The sequence below is a fragment of the Acromyrmex echinatior genome, chromosome 2 (genome assembly GCF_024713525.1).
Source record: "Acromyrmex echinatior isolate Ae372 chromosome 2, ASM2471352v2, whole genome shotgun sequence".
In the NCBI taxonomy this organism is placed as follows: Eukaryota; Metazoa; Arthropoda; class Insecta; order Hymenoptera; family Formicidae; genus Acromyrmex; species Acromyrmex echinatior.
This window is the reverse complement of record NC_141853.1, coordinates 22,047,911-22,067,831: the sequence shown is the minus strand read 5'-3', so window position 1 is coordinate 22,067,831 and position 19,921 is coordinate 22,047,911. Positions and strand designations below refer to the sequence as shown.

The window sequence follows — 19,921 nt, the reverse complement described above, 5'->3', positions numbered from 1 at the left end:
AATTAATTCCAACACCTAATATTATATCACAACTATCATATTTTCAGGGTAAATTTTAAGAAAATTCTTTCTGTATACGAGATTTCCTCTAATGCTCGCTAAATTTCTACCTGCAATTAACTGTAAATTAACTGTAATCTCAATTTAATTTACTTATCTTTTTCTAGTTCTAAGAATTAGAAAAGAATAAAGAGTAAATTAAAACCAAGATTAAAATTAATTTACATTAGTAAAAATGAACAGTTTACCAGCGCTAGCATCTCTGTAACGGGTAACATATAATCAAAGATCTTGAACACGCCAGTAAATCTTACGGCAGCTTTCAGATATATTTACAATTCTATATTACATTTTTACATGTTTGAACAACAATTTCACATCATAGATTCTCAGGAGAAAACCTGTCGCAGAGTATAATTATTTGATTGTTCGTTACCGAGACTGCTGTCGAGGCAACGCACGAGGATAGTTTCAAGCTCTTAGTTACATTTTATACACAATTTTAATATAGGAACAGAAATAAGAATGTTAGTTACGAGCTGCTTTAGCCGCTGCCAATCGTTAACAACTTCTATCACACATTTCCAATATTATTTTATACGAAAAGATAGTCCACTGTAACCACTATCGACATACGCGTATCTTTCTGTACCTATCTTAATTTTAATGAGTACTTCACGTCTCAATTCTGTTTAAAATCTTTTCGATATACATTTCACGCGAATTTATTCCGGTTATTGATACCTTGCATTTATAACATTAAAAACGAATCAAAATATTTCATTATGCTTCTATATGTATATGTGATTAATAATGCATTGACTTAAATATTGTTTTTATTTTGTTAGACTTGTCGTTGCAGAGAAATCAAACTCACAGTTAAGAGAGGCATAAAATTCTTATTTACATAAACAATCACACATTAGCAAAGCGAGAAATTAGAAAAATATATTTAATTTCTTGCAGCGTAATTGAATAAAAATGACAAAGATGTAGACTGTATTTTGGATGATTAATTAACATGATTAATTAACAATATATATTATGCAGTAATAAAGATAAACAGAATTGTATCAATTTCGAGAATGCTCGAAAACATACCTTTAATTTATGCAATGTGTCATACTTGAGGATATTAATTAATATTTTCTTATTTTAAAAACTATACAGCCTTGACATTTTGATACTAGGATTTTCATCTCCAAATGATCTTAGGAGTCACTAACGAGTATCAAGATGGGTTTAGAACCCTGTATATATATATATATATATATATATATATATATAGCTTATAACATATAAAAAAATCTAAATGTAATTTAAAGAATGATTCGCGTTAGTGAGTCACGCGATAAATCTTTTGTTATTGTTCAATTCAAAATACCTCCTTTTTTACGATTACATTAAACATAGAGAAATTCCATTGAAAACACAATAGTTTAAATAATAAAAGCTGCATATTTTATCTCACACAATATACATTTTATATGTCAAAAGGCAAACGAGTGATTCAATAAAATATGAATCGAAAGGACTAGATTGCAATTCATTGTTTAATAATGCCTTCGAGGCTTTTTTTGCAATCGAAAAAATCTTCTATAACATTCTCAATAGTATTCATATCTCAATGGTAGCACTTGCATGTGCTTGGGATATTTTATTCTATTGTATTAATTAAACTCACACCGCAAACGAGAACGCGCAGATATGATTGTGAATAAAAAGAACCTAACAGAAGGTGTATCTGTATTAAGTGCATACCTAAAATTCGCGCTTTTTATGTCCGGAAATCAATCGTATGGTTATCGTGCATTGTAGACAGCAAGTTCGATAAAATCGGAAATGATCTTCCGTGACTGATTACTCTGACTCGCATATCCTCACATACTTTATCAGTAGTAAGCGATGCAATGTTGAATTGCATTCATACGAAATTAGATTGGAATCTTAACGTGATTCCATCCGCGTTGCGCATCATTCAACGTCGGAATTGTGCAACGTAGTGTAAGTACACTTTTTGTCGAGACCCTCGAATAATCATGTCGCAGCATCTCAAGAAAGCCTCGACGGGTCTTGACGGTGAGGTACCACCACCCAACCGTTGTTTCCGGAAACAGCGGGCCCTATCGTCGGTGCGGCAGCGGCACTCGTCAACGCCCCCCTCTGATCCTTCATGATCTGCAATTGTCGCGTCAGGTTGCGACATAATTTCACCAGGGATTCCTGAAAGTCACCGCGTTAATCGCGATAATCATCGAAGTTGAAGACTTCTTAAACTTAAGGATTTTTTTTTAAAGTTAAATTATCATGTAATAAGAACTAATCCACTGGATCCAACGGTGCAAGCGAATGTAGAATTTATACAAAGAGCAATATAAAAAAGAGAAACCTTTTCATCTTCCAGTTTTCGTAACTCCTGCTGCTGTCGGAGACTATCGAGGCTCAGATTCTTCAACATCTCGTTCTTATGCTGGCTTAATAACGCTATCTCCGTTTGGACTTTGAGGTATTCTTCGGCTATCTGCTTATGTTCCTCGAAGATCTCTCGCGAGAGTTTGCACGTGTCGTCGGGCGTGAGAGGCCTCAGGTCGGCATCAAGTAGGCGACAAAAGTCTTCGGTCGTAGTGCTGCTACCTACGACATTCCAAGATTTTATCACGGATGTTGAATCATGAAATTCGTCATATCCGGCTACAATGAAATACGCATTATTAGGAATATAGTCTTAAATGTACAAGTGTAGACTTGAGCGTATCTTCAGAATATTACAAGATTATATATTTGCACTGACAAATAATTCGTGAAGATTATCATGTCGAATTAGTTTATCAAACTATCACGCGCTTTCAATGCTAGTTGTTCAAAAACGTAATTCTAAATACTTCTACACTGCGTATCTTCGATGATATATGTACTAACGCAGTAGGACCCAGCAGCGTTTGAGAGTGTCGGTGCTAACGATCTCCGGATAGTCGTCGCACATGTCGATCATCTAGCAGCCGCTGCTCTCACGCGAGCCACAGTTACCTCGATGATGTTAACGTCCACGATTATCCTCCGACAATGCGGCCGATCCTGTCGGCATAATTCCTTCGTTCGGTTCCTCGAAATCAGGTTTGGGTCTCCATCCTAAGGTGTAAAAGGCAGCAGTCTCGAAAACAGCGATAGAGAATCGCAGTGGGAATATCAAGAATCTCACTGAGATGGCTGAATTCTCATAATTATTGTGGTACTGCTGACGGCTTAATTAATGGAATGATCCGGGAATGGCCGTGTTAAAAAAGTATATCAATTCCCGGTCGGATCGATCGATGTGTCCTCGATAAAATCGAGCTCGTATTGCGCGCTTGGCGACCTGCGATCGGCGGGAGGTGCTCCTCCGTAGGGAGTCGGCTCTCTACTAAACAAACGTACGTCTATATTGGGGATGCTGACTCAGCCACACCTGCTTCTAAATACTCCCCACCCTGGCTCCGACGTTGAGGAACGTCGCGGAACGTATATGCGAGCCAAGAACAAAACGCGCTTCGTGGCTTGATTCATCCTCGAGAGAATCTCATTTTTTATTCATCTTGCCGTCATCTCTTTATCATCTTCCTCCTCTCTCATCCTTTTCTTTTTTGCGCATAATGCCTTAGTTTCTTCTTCTTTCTTCTCAACGTTTCTTCCGCTATTTTCATAAACATCTCTCCTCCTCACGTTTCCATCTCTGCTGGCGCGATGGTCGTCCTCTTCTTCGTCGTCGTAACGTGCCAATCAAAAGCGAGTCACACGTCCTACCGATTAGTCGTCAGTTAAATTTAGTGCACGCGCACATCGCGGATGCTATTGCGGCTATACGGGCCCTTTGCCAGGGTATACCACCGGCGAACTCCGCCGATCGACGAACCCTCGATGAATATAGCATGCTGAGCTTATAACTCGTCCCTTCTCCGCCTTCTGGTTGCATCTCGAGATTGCAATTAAATTATTTATACGATTATTTATCGCTATATAAAAATATATAATCCTGTACATAAGAAAATACTTTTCTCTTTTATACATAGACAGTAGTATATATTTGTGAATTTTTACAAGCTTCATGAGCAAAGTTATTTAACAAAATTTATATCACATATAGATCCATATATAAATATATTATAGAGAAAGATAAAAAATTATAGAAAGATGATATTAAACGATGCGATTACATCTGGATGACTACCGTATAAACGAAATAATTATCATATTGAGATAATAACTACGATAAATCGCATATGTGGAAGTACATTATGAGCAATATGCGTTAGTCAAGGCAGACGAGAGACGAAGACGCGATCGTGGAAGGCGCCCGGTGAGTCAGTGCTTAGTATTCTAGGCCGAAAATAATCTACTTCGTGTACCACAAAGCGCTACTCTGTAAGCTCAAAATGCGTGCTCATGTCAGCTCGCCTGAGGTATTGTGTCCATGAAAACTTTTTATCTGATTTATCAATCATATAAATTTTGTACCTTTTTCATAATTGTGTCGAAATATGAGATAATATGATGAATTATGATAATATGATAGTAACCAATAATAGAAAAAGTATATCTTTTTTTCTATCATGATTGATGATCATATCGAAAATCAAATTTATGGTATTTCTAATACAAATATAATGGTATCTTATATACATACACGCAATATTATAATATTGCGTGCATCGTATATGTTGTTCAATTTCTAGAATTTATAAACCTATGTATTTATAATATAATGTTGATATGTGCTATAAATATACATAAATCCAGATCTTTCACTTAAGATAAATTTAGGTTTTCTCTATTTTCCAACTTGTTTCATATTTTTGTACTTACAGATAATGCAATGTGATTGTACATATTATTAATTTAATTCATGCATTGATTGCTGCACAAGGCATTAAACGAATAATTCTTGTGCTAATTTTCCTGGCAATGTGCCTTCAACGCGACAGAGACAGGTCTCGTATAGACAGCCAGTTTGGTGCCACAGCCTCTCTGCGATCTTTTTTCGGCACTTATTCGGAGAAAGACTTGTGAATACGTATTCACATATAAGCCCCGTGAATACGTATTCACATAAAACTCTTTCTGTTTATTTATGAGTAAATCAAAATCAAAGCAATCAATATCACATTTTCATGTACAAAAAGATAACATCAATTAGTAAAAAAAAAGTACTTTGTACAAGTATACTTCAAAGTATAAATGTTTTTTTTTACAAAAACATAATGCATGATAACTAGAATTTAATCGCACAAATTCTAATTTTTCTATTTAGTATATTTTTTTATAAAATAATTATGTGTTAATTAATAATTCAGTATTACGCAGAAAGTATATCTTCATATAAATAAATAAAATTCAAAATACACTTACTTTGATTATTTTTCTTTGTCTTTTGAACCACTTTGTCTAATCCGGCCATGTTGTTTGGAATTTCCCAAGATGTATCAGAAGAACTGGGCAAATCCCAAGCATTCTATAACATGTTAAAAGTTATTATACATAAAATTACTTAACAGAGAGAGAGAGAGAGAGAGAGAGAGAGAGAGAGAGAGAGAGAGAGAGAGATAAATTCATATACTTTTAACACACATACACACATACACACATACACATACACACACACACACACACATTATAGATTTAATTATATAAACAGTAATATATAAAATAATTGAAAAGATAGTTATAAAATGTAAAAGATGTATAAAAAATAAAAATATATAATTAAACAATATAAAAGTGATATTCAAAATACACATTAAGAGAATTACTAACCGGATCACACTCCACGTGCAACGGAGCGAAATTGCAGTTCTTGCTTTGCAACGCAGCGAGTTTGTCATTGTGTGCCGTCGATGCTGTTGCATTTTGTGATGATTTAGGGTGTTCTAAATTGCTATCCACATTCCCATAAAAATTATTCAACACTAGAACCTCGTCAGGTATTCGTTGAAATCCTAAATTATTTTGCCGCGGTGAAAATTTTGTCGACCCATCGCTGATCGACGCGGTACGAGGTAATGCAAACGGCGATGAATTCTCTTCATTCGAGCATTCGTTAGTTTTTCCTACAGGTTTTGGAATTGTACGAATAGTGCCGTTTTCTACGGAGCCGTTCATTCGAAAATCTAATGTACTGACTATATCAAGTGTGTCCTCCCTCGATGTTTTGTTTTCGTCTACTTCATCTTCACTACCTATAATAGATACATATACAGTATATTTTTACATAATAATGTATGTAATAACTATGAATCAAATATGTTATGCATACTTAAAGAATATTCAACAGGTTCTAAATGGCGACTGAAAAATTCTGATAGCTCAGTCATTATCCTTACTACTTCGTCCATAGAAGGTCTTTCTTCAGGCGCTTTCTGCCAACATCTGTTGAGAAAAATAGCAAACATAAGCACCAGAGAGATAAATTTTATATATTGAATATATATTTTTACAATTACATGATTTTTAAATATCATCCATAAGCAATACAGATCTGTTCATGAATATAGATATCCATACAACCAAGCTTGCACAGACAAATTTTGAAAAAAGTAGTTATTTTTAATGGCAAAAAGGCAACAAATTTCACAGTCTGTAATATCTGATATTACAAACTGCTGCCAAAAATAAGACTTGCTAATATGTTTTGTCTGCAGAAATCCAGAAACCGAGCAAGATGTACTATTTTTACTCGATATTTACTGCTAATGTGACATTATATTATTTGTTCATGTAGATCCTACTCGATTTCTGCTATCAATTTGCTGGCATAGCATATCACCAGACTCTGTTGACACAAATCCAGGAATTCAATACATATATATAGATGGCTATGGAGATCTACAATAGAAATCTAATAAAATTTGCTACCAATCTATTAGCAAACTGCTAGCATTTTGCTATCTGGATAGTAAACTTAGATGTATAGATATACAATATCATACGTTAGCAGACACTTTGTGTTTTGCATATTTCTTACCTAGTCATAAGATCTTCGATTGGTCTTGGGCATCCTTCTATTAAAGGGGGTCTCTGCCCTACATGAACAGCCCACATTATCCTATAGGCTGAAGCACCAAGGTCATCAAAGGGTTTTTTGCGTGTTAAAACCTCCCACAAAATAATACCCCAACTAAATACATCGCACTTCTCTGTATACCTAGATCCTTCAAATACTTCTGGTGCCATCCATGCGGCCGAGCCTTTATTATTAGTCATATATGTATTTAAGTCACAGGCTGTGCCGAAGTCACAGATTTTAAGCCTCTGTCCACCCATAACTAATAACAAATTAGGTGGCTTTAGGTCTCTGTGGGATAAAGTTTTATAAAATTTACTGCTCAATTCCATTTCTCAAAAGGACAATCACAAGCATGTTAATGTTTTCTTACCTATGTATCAGTGGTTTTGGTTTCATATTGTGAAGATAAGCGACACCTTGCGCACACTGAAGGGTCCAACTCATAGCATGACCGGTAGTATAATGTGGTTGAGGATTGCAATGTAGTACTGTCCATATAAACACAAAAAATTAATAGGATCATTTAGTTCGTTTAATTAGAAGAAATGATTTCTTCCTAGACATTACCGTTATACAATGATCCACCTTCTGCATATTCCATCACTAGACATACTGGATTCTTGGTGCATGCACCGTACAATTTAACAATATTGGGATGAGCGACTCGAGACAACTGCCGAACTTCCACAGTAAAGGCTTTTCTTTCTCCTTCTGAATTTATATGTTTCACAGCGACATCCTGTCCTCTCCATTTTCCTTTCCAAACAACTCCAAAGGATCCCTTACCAACTACCTATAATCAAATAAGGATCAAGCATAAATCAGCGATACTCTTAATTTCTATCAATGTACTTTTTAAATTCTTTGGAGTCGAGTCTCACTTTAAAAAGTGAAAATCAAGCCAGTCTTAATAAATTTTCAATCTTTAATAATGATTGATTATTTTAATGATTGATCTTTAATAATGAGATTTTCCTCTTTAGAATGAATTTAAGTTTTAGAGTTTAGAGAGTAGATTTACTTAAACCTTGACTTATTTTTTTTTCCCAATACTAAAAAGTAAATTAAATCGAAATTAAAACTAATCGATATTGATGGAAATATAGACATTATTTAACTAAACGTTTTGATCTTGTATATTTAAATATTAAGTTTGTATGACATAACTGTGAAATAGAAAAGAATGTCATCTGATCTTTATACTCTTTTTTAAAGAAAGTGACTAACTCAGGAATTCTACTATGAACTAACTTTGATCAAACTCCAATTAAATGACGATCGATTCAATCGAGAGAATCGTTGTTTTTATCAGAAAATTAAACTTCATTGTTTCATAATTTAATTTTTCTTCCCATATATCAAATGATAAAAAATTGACAATTTTATTTACATTAACAGGACATTACAGACATTACTTAAAAAGAAAGTCGAAGTTTCGTCGAAATCATCCTGTATTCTCTTGTGTACGAATGATCTGTTCTCTCTCATTTGAGGTTATCCTGCTGAGATCAAATGTTTCGCAGGGACAACATCATTGCAAAACAAGCTTCGGCTGTGAGAATTAACAATCGAAACGACGTTAAATTTATAAGAAACATCCGACGAGCGTTCGCGGAGCGAGATCAAGAAAATAAAAGGTAGAGAATGAACTACCTGCTCCGTTTCGATTTCATTATAATCGATTTCTTCAACGAACTGCTGCTGATGGCCGGTCATTACTCTGCTTGCCATCGCACACAGTCGACACATAATTTTTTCATTACATGAGAGTGATTATCACATTATTGTCAGGGCACATTTAATCAACGTTACAAGTTCGCGCACGAGTACGTGTTTACTCAAATTGTCTTCAAACAACCTCGGGAATCGCCCCCCATTTCCCGTATCAAACCGAAGGAAGGGCACTGCACGGATAATCTTGTTGGGACGAGCAAAGCGCCACTAGAATGGAAGTTATCGTGAGTACATATCGCTGGTTCTGAGTGAGAATGTTGGATGGCGCTGGCGGTATACAATCTAGAATGGAAGTGTCGTGAGTACATATCGCTGGTTCTGAATGAGAATGTTGGATGGCGCTGGCGGTATACAATCATCAATTCATTATTCGTAATTCATAATTCGTCATTCATAAATTATATGTTTGAATCTCTTGATTTTGGAGTATGACTCGTACTCCAAAAGAATATGCATATATATCTTTTAAATGAATATATATGTTTAATTGTATTATATATTACTTGAAAATTAAGAATATATCTTATTTATATTCATTTTTATCAATGTATAGGTTAACTTAAATTTAATCTCGTTTAATTTAATTTTTACCCTAAATTAAGATTAATAAATTTAATCTATATTGATATAAAAAAATATTACTCAGTTATATGCGTCATTAATTGCATCAAAAGTACAAAATATATTTGATAGAGCGAGGAAAAGAAAATAAATAAAAGAAAAGAAATAAAAGTAGCAAAAAGATAAGTATAGAAAGTATAAAAAAAGATTCTGTACGTACTATAATAATTAAAATCAATCTTTTTATATGTTTATTTTTTCAAATTTTTTTTGTAAATGTATATATAATAATATATCGTAAAAAATGCAATTGCATTTTTTTTAGATGTATTTATTTAAATAAAGATTTTTGTACATTATATATAAATCAATTTCTCAGATATTCTGTAGACAAAAAGGTGCTTTCCAGATAGAAACACGTATAATAATGACACAGCGAGTGCTACACGCAGTGAATCATTTCATCTTTGTTTAACATTAGCAAACAACTTAGGAATACATAACGATTTAGTGTGTTACACTGTGTCATCTTGGAGAAAGCACCTGAAAGTATTAAAATCGTCAAAACAGTAGCATCAATAGTTTATATATGAGATATCTTACATTTTATTTTAACATAATAAAATATGAAATGTCTCGTAAAAAATATTTAATTTTACTTATTTTGTGTCTTTTATGAAATATAAATTATAATCTTGTACCAGTATATATCTATATATATTAGTACAAGATTAGAATTTATATTTCATATGTATACATCTTAAACTTATGTTGCCTAAAGACAAGATAATTAAAAAGTAAAATATATTTTATAAGACATTTCATATTTTATCATGTCAAAATAAAATATAAAGTATCTTATAAATTAATGACATTTTGATGATTTTAATACCTTTGGATGCTTTTTCCAAGATGATCAGTGAATCATTAATTATGTATTCCTAAGTTGTATCATATATATATATATATATATATATATATATATATATATATATATACAAACATATTAATATTTAATATTTAAATATATCTAATATATTTAATATTACCATTGTTATTCTATTCTTTCTTATATTTGACAAAATATATTATTTGTATTTGATACAATAATGAAATTTCTTTATTGTAGCATAAAATTAAAACGCCAGGATACAAGTCGACGAAATAAAATCCCACATCGTTGCGACGAAACAATACATTCGTGAACCGTCCACGTATTATCTACTGCAAAATCGCAATACATAATTCCTAATGTGTACATAGATACCGTTCCGTGCCACACGTTATTCGCATGCGAATGTAGCAATACATCGCGCGCGCGCGCGAATTCGCATCAGAAGAGGAAAGCAAGAAGGAAATAGTTCTTCTTTCAGCCGAACTGAACTGAACTCACGCGCGCGTGTAATTGCGCGAGTTAGAGATATATGCGGGTTGTATGTATCAGGCAGATATGCGGTACCTGGCCTTTACGCTGACCCATGCTTTCACCCGGTAGCGTCTTCGTCTCGTCGACTCACTTCGTCCTGCGTTCCCCGTACTAGCCTGTAGCCCTCATCGCGGATTCGTCCTCGCTGGTCACCTACTTAGACAGCCGTGATGTAATATCTGTATGAAGGGATATATATTTGCGAATAACACTGAATCTTGTCGTTATTGAATTTTTCTATGAGATCCTTCAGACGCAAATCTCATGATTGATAAATTGGTTTCCCTCTTTGAGAAGAATTTCCCTCTTTCTTATCAAAATAAATTATTCCAGAAACAATAACTTGCCAATGAAAAAATTTCGTCTTTGAAATTTAAAAGTAATAATAATATTATAATAATAATTTAATAATAATAATAGTTTATTTTATGTGCGAGATGATAATGATAGTTGACAGATAAGTTGATGGATAAATGTGCTGTGCGAACATGATAGAGATACACGCAAAAGATAAGACTTTAGAGAGGCGGCTATGATGTCTAACAGAAAATTAAAGAAAGAGTTAATGAGACGTTCATAATTTAAAAAGCAAATAGAATGTGAACAAAACAGAACATGGGAACACGATAAACTCATTTGTAATTTTAAATATCTCGAATCGCCGCCATATCGCTGATATTTTTTCTTATCGTTGATATATGTTCTGATGGGATAATCGAAATCAACAACAACGATGATTCAGGATAAACTTTCCTTTTATTCTATGTCGTAATGAATAGACATGCTCGTTATAAAGTATAAAAGGAAAGTTTATCCTGAATCATCGTTATTGTTGATTTAGATCATCTTGTCAGAACACAGCATAAATCAACAGATTATAGACCCAATACATTAGTTCATAATTCTGATTCTATAATAATAAAAAATGAAAAGAAAAAATACTAAATTTTTAAACTAAATATAAAATAAATTTCTGTGGATTATACCATAATTTTAACATTTATTACGCTATTAACATACAAATTTAATTTTAGACGATTTATGTGCGAGTAAAATATACAAATTTGTAATAACAATTTAAATATAATTTACTTATACATCTAAACTCTTCAAATGTTTACGCACTAAGTACCGTATCGTATTCTTATTTGCTTAACTTTTTGTCAATTATTTAATTTCTTATTTGATTTCTTTAAATTTTTATTTATAAAAAGAATTAATGAATGAAGGATATAACACACATTTACAAAAAAGTAACACATAGTAATATATAATACATAATATAATACATAATAATATATAATAATCAGTATAATAGATATGTATGTATAATAGAATTAGTCATCTGAATGATTAAAAATAAAGCGAGGAGTTAGCAAAGGCTTGTCGTAAGCAAAAGCAAAGAAGAATACCCCGGAGTCTAGCAGATTACACCAAAGTTACATTAAGGTTTGTTAGATTACGGAGATAGATTAGAGACCTGTATGAGAAAGCGGGAATGTATGTATCTCTGTCACACTAGCGGACCTCGTGTGCACTACTTTGGCGTTGTTCATTATCTCTCGCAATATTTCATAACGCAACTCTGGTCTGCAAATGATTACGAAACCGAATTATTTCGAAGTTCGCAATCAATTAATGAAATATCGAAGATCAAATTAAGAAAAGCGAATGGCTTTTCCTGGGTGGCTTGTGAGTTATACTTTAGCGTTGTGGTGTGCGTGATGTAATAGTTGGCTATTTGTTATTACGTGATTATGCTACTCATGGATGATCACTTTGTCATAACAGCGCGGCAATGTCTTAATTACCATCATTTTTCATTACGAGTCATCATGACAGTGATGATCAGATCGATTAGAAATTAGATATACATTTCAAAGATTAAATTTTCACAGCTAGTATAACAGTTAAATTAATTTACTATCATAAAAGGATATATCTTTGTTTTATCGAAAGAGAAAAAAATATAATATTTTTATACTGATATATAAGACATATTTAAAGTGAAATCTCACTCTAAAGAGTGAAAATTGAACCAATCTTGAGAAAGAATGGTTCAATTTTTAATCTTTAAGAATGAGAGATTAAGAATGAGATTCTTTAGAATGAGATACTTTCTAAAAGTTTTACGGCGAAAGAAACGAGACGGAAATTAAAAAAAAAAATTATTCATAAATTATTAATATATTTTGCCCAATTTAACCGATTGTGCCATACCATATATACAAGAAATACATAAAATATGTCTGTCAGCGTGTATCTTCCTATCTAAAATGTCTTTGTCAGGCTGCTGATGTAACGCATTTCAATGTGCGACCAATGTAATCGCGATAATTCACACACGTTACTAAAGTTATACATCTCCTACGATTCTATCTTAACGTCGCATCTCGTGAATACCGCGAAAATGGACGAACGTACGGTACCATGCCATGTACATACTAATTTCTCGGCACCTTTCACCGAGCGCGTGTCATCACGGTCCATCATATTCGGAAGGATTGTATAGCGTTCGCTTGCAAATCGTGATCTTAACGTGCCTTCGTCTTGAGAGCTCTTGCTGCACGATCCGTGAGCTATAATATCGTGTCCACGACGACGCTCGTTCGACACATAGATTCTGGTGTTAAACAGTGCCCTGGTCTTACGTAAGGAATGTACGCGGGAAAAAGCCACGGTTCTCCTTATACAAAGATCGCATAATCGCATTTTTTTTTACTGCCTCCAACTGGAGAATATTACCCTCGTAATGACACGCGTAAAGCGCGATCAATTCCGCTTTTCTTACATTCCTCATGAAGAAGGAAGCGACCCGGAGACTGGAATCTCGAACGTGGATCTTGATTAACCGAGATCGACAGCCGCTTATTAGCTGTTGCAGCAGAGACGCCGCGAGGGATATAATAATTCAGATTATTTATCAAGACTGACGATCGCGCGTGAGCGCAAAAAAATTTCTGAGAGTGATTGGAACCGGTATACTCATAAGCCGTTCTTATTTCAGGACTGTCTTAAGTAATGTCTTAAAATGCTAATATGACTTCTGATTAATTCGTGACGTTTTAAAACTATATTCAAAACAGTCTCAAATATATTAAGAATTGATTATGAATCGGACTGAATGTGAGCCAAACAAATGAAAAGCTTTAGAAATCTTTTAAATCTTGACTGTGAATATATTGAAAAAATGTCTGATTGGTTAATTGGATTAATTTTAGTTGAAAATAGACGAATCTGAATTTTCTGATTAAATCTACTAAATTGTAATTGAAATAATTAAAATTCTGATAATATTAGAATCTTCTGATTCGTTCATTTCCAACCAGACATTTTTCTCAATATAGGTAATGTAAATTTCGACCTCGCTGAATATCCGTAATGGTGCCAATTGCTAATTTTGCGCAGATAATGGTATTATTATTAGGAGATCTCGTGAAGAGCTCTTCAATTCATCGTTTCCGCAAAGATGAAATTACGCGATGGAACAGTATCGGGGAACTCAGGACAGTGAAAGTTATCCCTCGACTCCAGCGAATGTACCTCTGATGTTTTAATACTAATAAATTAGTTGCACGCCAATCACGCATTCATTCTTATACCCGTGGGATGAGATCCGCGGAAAGAAATCTCTCGCGTTAAAATTTCTTCCGTATATAAATACATTCATTAAATTGTTTAAATCTATTTTTCGTACAAAGTATAATATTTCCCACTGATAATGATATAAAGTATAATATTATTACTACAATTGGAAATAAAATTATGTAGATATAAAATCAAATTCTTTTGCATTAGATTTCGGTCCACTAAATTTATTACAGAAGTATAGAAGTAAAAAATCTAATAAAAAAATTTTGCGATGCCATGTAACAATTTTTAAATGAGCTATTTTAATTGGTAAAAAGTATCTAGTTAATTATTGAAATAGTTAATAAATAATCATTAATAATAAATTCTCTCATCACATGGTATCACAATATTTATTTTTTATTGATTTATAGAGCATGTAAAACTTGTATAATTTGCAATAATTCCTGTGTTATATCGCATTTTAATTAATTATTATCCTGTGTTATATCGCATTTTAATTAAATATTACACAGGAAAAATGATTTTGTTGAAGTATTTAAAAATTTAGCTACAAATCTGAAAATATTTTTGTTGGGTCAAAATTATTATGTAGGACACTCAAGTATAATGAACAACGCCGTAAAAAGTGATGACATTTTAGCAACCAGTTGGAACGTCCTACATAATTATTTTTGATGGTTTAATAAAATTTATTTTTATATCTGCATATATTCAAATTTTTAGATACTTTAGCAAAACTGTTTTTTCCGTAATTATTAACGATAACTTTTATCAATATAGCAATTAGAATCCTTTATTTTTGATCGACACTCATACATAGAGCACAATGAGAGTTACTCGTGGGAGGTTCATTTTTCATGAATAATTAATCACGAATGCATTAGCATTATAATATAGTCAATTCCTCAATTGAAGTTGCAAAGTATCTAAATGTAATAATAGTGTAATGTAATAATAGTAGTGTGATATTAAACACATCGTTGTTCAAATGTAACGCGTTAGCGTAAACGCCTCGTGTAAACGTCGTGATTTCACGCTCCATTACACGTTATTATCGCCTGATTATCGATCTTGTGTTAGAAACTAAGTGCAATTTATTTCTAATTTCTACAAGATCGATGCGATTTAAACGAAAGAATATGTTTTAATAGCATATAATACTACTCTTAAAACATTATATCAGTGCTCCTTAATCTGTAGTTTGATGATGACACAAGAGTTAATGTGGAGTGATGAAGAAGCTTAATTAAGCGAGTTTGTCACGTGCATCATACTAGATTCGTTTATATTGCTATATATGAAATTAGCAAAGTTGTGAAAGTATATGAGGCATTCCAGCGAGCATCTTTGAAACATTGTCATTTTTTATTTTTTAAAAATTTATTGACATAATTCTACAGATAAAAATATGAGACACATGTTTCGCGAAATAAATTTGAGATTTTTTTTTTAAAGTTATTCACTGTTGTAAGTTGCAGAAATTTAAAAAAATGTTGTTTATGCGAACATTCAAATTATTATATCGTCCAAAATCATTAGTGCTAAAAAATGCAAGACACTAATTTAAAAAATCTTAAATTGTTCTCTGGATAGGTTATTTTTAATTTATCATTTTCGTATAAATAAATCATTTTCCATTTGTTTACAATTTTTATTAACATTTTTCATCATCAACTTACTAATTTAAAAATTTTGTAAAAATATCATCATATTCCCACTTTAATTATAAAGTAACCCCGAAAATTATAAAATGGAACTTGAATGGAATGTATAGTTAAAAAATTCTATTGTGTGACGGCGCAATTCCGTATACGTATATGGAATAACTTTTTAATTTTATCGTATCCAAGAAATCAAAATGTATAAAAAAATTTGTAAATCTATAAATAATGCATAGATCTGTCTATTTGTCATTCACTAGGATGGAGAGAAAAGGAGTATGATATTATAATCGAAAACACGCAATCTCCGAATAATGGCCTCGGAGTTGTCCGATTTTTGAAGGAGGCCGGCTCCAACCTTTCGAAAGTGTTTTTTCTCCTCCCTGCTGCCACTGCGTGTCAGCCTTCTCTCTTTCTCGTTCAGATAGAAAAAAAAAGAAGCGATGTTCCCGTGAAAGTTGCCTTCTGGCTACTACGAAGTGCCGTCATGGCTTCCCGGTGATCTTCCCTAACTTATCCCCCCGACTTCTTCGCTGTGCTCAACCTCTTATCCTGTTTTGCTCGCAAGTATATTCGATCTTATTTCACATACAAAGTTTCTTCGCCATTTTTTTTCAAAATTACACCAACATTTTTTCGTTACGTCTTTAAGATGTTTCATTGTATCTGGGAAAGTAATTTGAGTTGCATCTGTTTTTAATAAACCTACCAGTATATTAAAAATTATACGAAATCACGATATTATATTTATAAAAGTCATAAACTCCTATTTAAGAATTGTGTGTGATCAACTGAGGGGAGAGAATAATACTATTTACTAAGCCCATTCAATAAAACGTTCAGACATGGCATAATTTATTTTCGATGTAGATTCATCATACTAAGGGAGATCAAAATTCGTGAAGAGTTCACTGTGTCCTCTCCTTATAAATTTTCTTTGGAGATTCTGCTTCGGTTCATTCACACACGACGTAACGCGGAAAAACAAAGCAACTAAAACTCACGACCTCGCGCGTATAGGACGCTTGACTTATTCACTTCGTGAATTCAAAGCGATTTGAATCGTCTGTTCTCATCATTACTCTCGTCACGTGCACGTGAGAGCCTCAGGAGAAAGAGAGAGAGAGAGAGAGAGAGAGAGAGAGAGAGAGAGAGAGAGAGAAAGCACACATACAGACTGTCGCGTTAACATGTTAGTGAGCTTCCCTTTCTTCCCTTTCTTCGTTTTTCTCGGCTTCTCTCCTGTTAAATTCTCGTGTCAATGAGCAAGAAGAGCCTCGCTTTCGCTCATCGTCTCATCTTTCCCTCCAATTTCAAGCAGCAGCCAGCTGTTCGGTGCTGTTGATGCGTGCGACGTGTATACGCTTTTCATCACGCATGTCTGTCGCTCGGTAAACGATAGCCAAGATGCTATTTTCTCTCCTTTCGAGTATTATGGCATTATCTCTTAATCCTTTGTGAAACATCGAGACATCCAACTCTCTTCCCACCTTCTCTGTAATTTGCATTTCTTTCTTTTTAAAGACTACATAAATTGTAAATAAAATTAAAGTAACACAAAATTTTTTTCTTCATTAAAGAAAATTAATATTACTCCGATTTTCGCTTACTATTGTAAATATTAGGTGTTACAACATATGTAAGTCTTAGGAACGTTTGACAAATAGTATTTAAAAAATTTAAGCAAATATAAAGAGATATATTATATAAATGTGTTTTGCAAAGTCATCAACTTTATATGTTACATTCAGCTATATCGCCACGTAACGCCCAATTTGATTCCATCATATGAAAGATAGAAAGAATATTACGTACAATATATGTACCTATAGTAAACATGCGTGTCTGAATTCAAGAAGAAAGTCAAATAATGTCAATTTTGACGTTATATTGACCGATTATTGACCGAATTTATTTGTCGTGATTCAATATGATATTATTTTTATTTTTTTATTCTTGAAAAATATTTTGAAGGACAACTTAAAAGTTGTCTAAATCTGGTTTGTTATTCGACAATGCTTCACTGTTCAAGCTCATGCTGTAATTGTCATTTCAAAGTTATATTCTGTAAGCGCAAGTTTTCTTAATTCATAATTTTTCGTTTCAATTTATAATTTTCTTCTTTAATGTGTGATTCGAAGATTGCAGCGGTAATCATCTAGCTGCTACTAATTGATAAAGAGGCTTCCCAACAATGAAATTGAAGAGGCTCTCCATACTGCAATCTTGAATTTGAAAACGATAATAAATGATATTAAAACTGATACTTGATCGCTGAACAGAGCCGAAACTTTCGATATTGTATAAATATAGGTTTAAGAAATATAATTTACATATAATTCTCGAATAACTGCGTCGCAATTCTGCTCTCAATCGCCTGTATTAATTTATAATTATATTCATTTGGATTTGGAATATATAACGTTTTTAGGACGTCTTATGTCTGCATTTAAACACAGTTGAGTAAAAAATTTTGGACGTCTGAGAGAATTTTAAGTTGTCTCAATTAAAGATTTCTTTAATTAAGATGTCTTAATGTTTACTGGATAGATTTTGTTAATTCACAAGCGAATTAATCAAATACCATCGTTTGCGAACAGATCTTAATTTCGCGGGAAATTATGCCGCCTTAATAATTGAACTACTAGTTGTCTCGCATCCTATAAATACATTATAGAAACACACGTGCAAATTTCGCGCGTGTCCTATGCATTTCCCATGCGCATTGACGCCTAAGAAACGCACAAGCATTATTTCATCTAGTCATCGTGGGAAATCCTTCTGCGCTACTTTATGGATTCCATTGGATCTCATCGTAACTCGCGAGTCTTCTTCGCGAAGCGCTCTTTGGGAGAAAAAGAGAAAGAGAAAAAAGAAAAAGAGAGACAAAAGTAAGGGAAACGGTTGAACGAAATCTGGCGACGAGCGTCGTTCTCGTCTCTTGATTAGCGGTTGTTTAGGAACAGTGAAAGTTTCTCCGCTCGCGAGAGATGCGCTGCCTTTTTGGAAAGAGATAAACGCGGCTTCCTCTCGTCTTCTCGCCTCCCCCTCCTCCTTTCTACCCATCAACCTGCGACCCCTTCTCTCTTTTTCATGACGAGAATTGATGAGAGAATTGTTGTCGCTGTCGCGCAATATGCGTTCTCATGCGGAAACGCACTGAGAAAGGAAATCGTCGCCACGAGGAATTAACCCTGTGGCCCATCTGTCCGACGAAATCGGGATCAAGCTGGCGTCTACCCTTTCACCCCCTTTTCACCAAACGTTCTGTGAAATGTCAGTTAATACTATCGTACGCAAAATACGTCAATTACTCGTGCGTAAAACGACACATAGCTCGAGTATAATCGGGATTAAAATGCCGCGTTGACACGTACTGATTGACGTGAGATTAATCCGTAAAAATGGCGCTGCGAATTTCTACGAGGAGAAAAAAAATCGCGCGCTCATCTGCGATTATTTTTTTAAATAATTTTCAAATTTCTTTTGTTTGAAAAACGGAGTTTTTACTTCTTTGGAAAATTGACAAATCTACCTGGATTCTTTCTTCAGAACTTTTTGAAAGAGAAGTATAACTTAATTCTTATACTTATAAGTATATACAATAAACAATTGTTCCAGTTCTGAAAACTAAAAAATTAAAAAGGAGTGAAGGATAAATCTTACTGAAATTAAAGTTAATCTTACATTGACAAAAATAAATATTTTTATCAATGTAAGTCTTTTAATCTCAGCTTAAAATTTATTCTTTACATAGAACAAGATAAAAAAATAAGTTAAACCAAGATCAAAATTAATCTATATTGGTAGAGTTAGACATTAGGCAAATTTAAATGTGGAAATTCCACGAACTCGGACTCCAGATTCTACTCGAATTGGAAAGGTATACAGTAAGTTGACAAGCGTAGA

General features: G+C 33.3%; 1 protein-coding gene across 2 annotated transcripts; it reads right to left on the bottom strand.

Moving 5' to 3' along the window:
* Positions 1–304: 304 nt before the first annotated feature.
* LOC105150983 (mitogen-activated protein kinase kinase kinase 7) lies at positions 305–9,178 on the bottom strand. 2 transcript variants are annotated; one of them, XM_087402699.1, is made up of 10 exons: positions 8,690–9,015; positions 8,452–8,588; positions 7,604–7,829; positions 7,407–7,524; positions 6,995–7,324; positions 6,287–6,399; positions 5,788–6,209; positions 5,383–5,485; positions 2,390–2,634; positions 305–2,223 (listed from the first exon to the last, which is right to left on the bottom strand). In XM_087402699.1, the coding sequence occupies exons 3-10, from the start codon at positions 7,635–7,637 to the stop codon at positions 2,053–2,055; spliced, it is 1,536 nt and encodes a 511-aa protein (XP_087258825.1). In that variant the 5' UTR covers positions 7,638–7,829; positions 8,452–8,588; positions 8,690–9,015; the 3' UTR covers positions 305–2,052. The 2 variants fall into 2 exon arrangements, with proteins under 2 accessions (XP_087258825.1, XP_011062703.1); XM_011064401.2 differs by lacking the exon at positions 8,452–8,588 and having other exon boundaries at positions 8,690–9,178.
* Between the last annotated feature and the right edge of the window lie 10,743 nt (positions 9,179–19,921).

What these genes read in the sequence shown, in the direction of transcription:
- LOC105150983 (XM_011064401.2), bottom strand. Translation starts at nt 8,785, where the DNA reads ATGTGTCGACTGTGTGCGATGGCAAGCAGAGTAATGACCGGCCATCAG. An exon ending in ATCGAAGATCTTATGACTAG is followed by an intron (nt 6,400 to 6,994) that starts GTAAGAAATATG and finishes TTTTCTCAACAG; the next exon opens with ATGTTGGCAGAAAGCGCCTG. An exon ending in GAAAACTGGAAGATGAAAAG is followed by an intron (nt 2,224 to 2,389) that starts GTTTCTCTTTTT and finishes GGTGACTTTCAG; the next exon opens with GAATCCCTGGTGAAATTATG.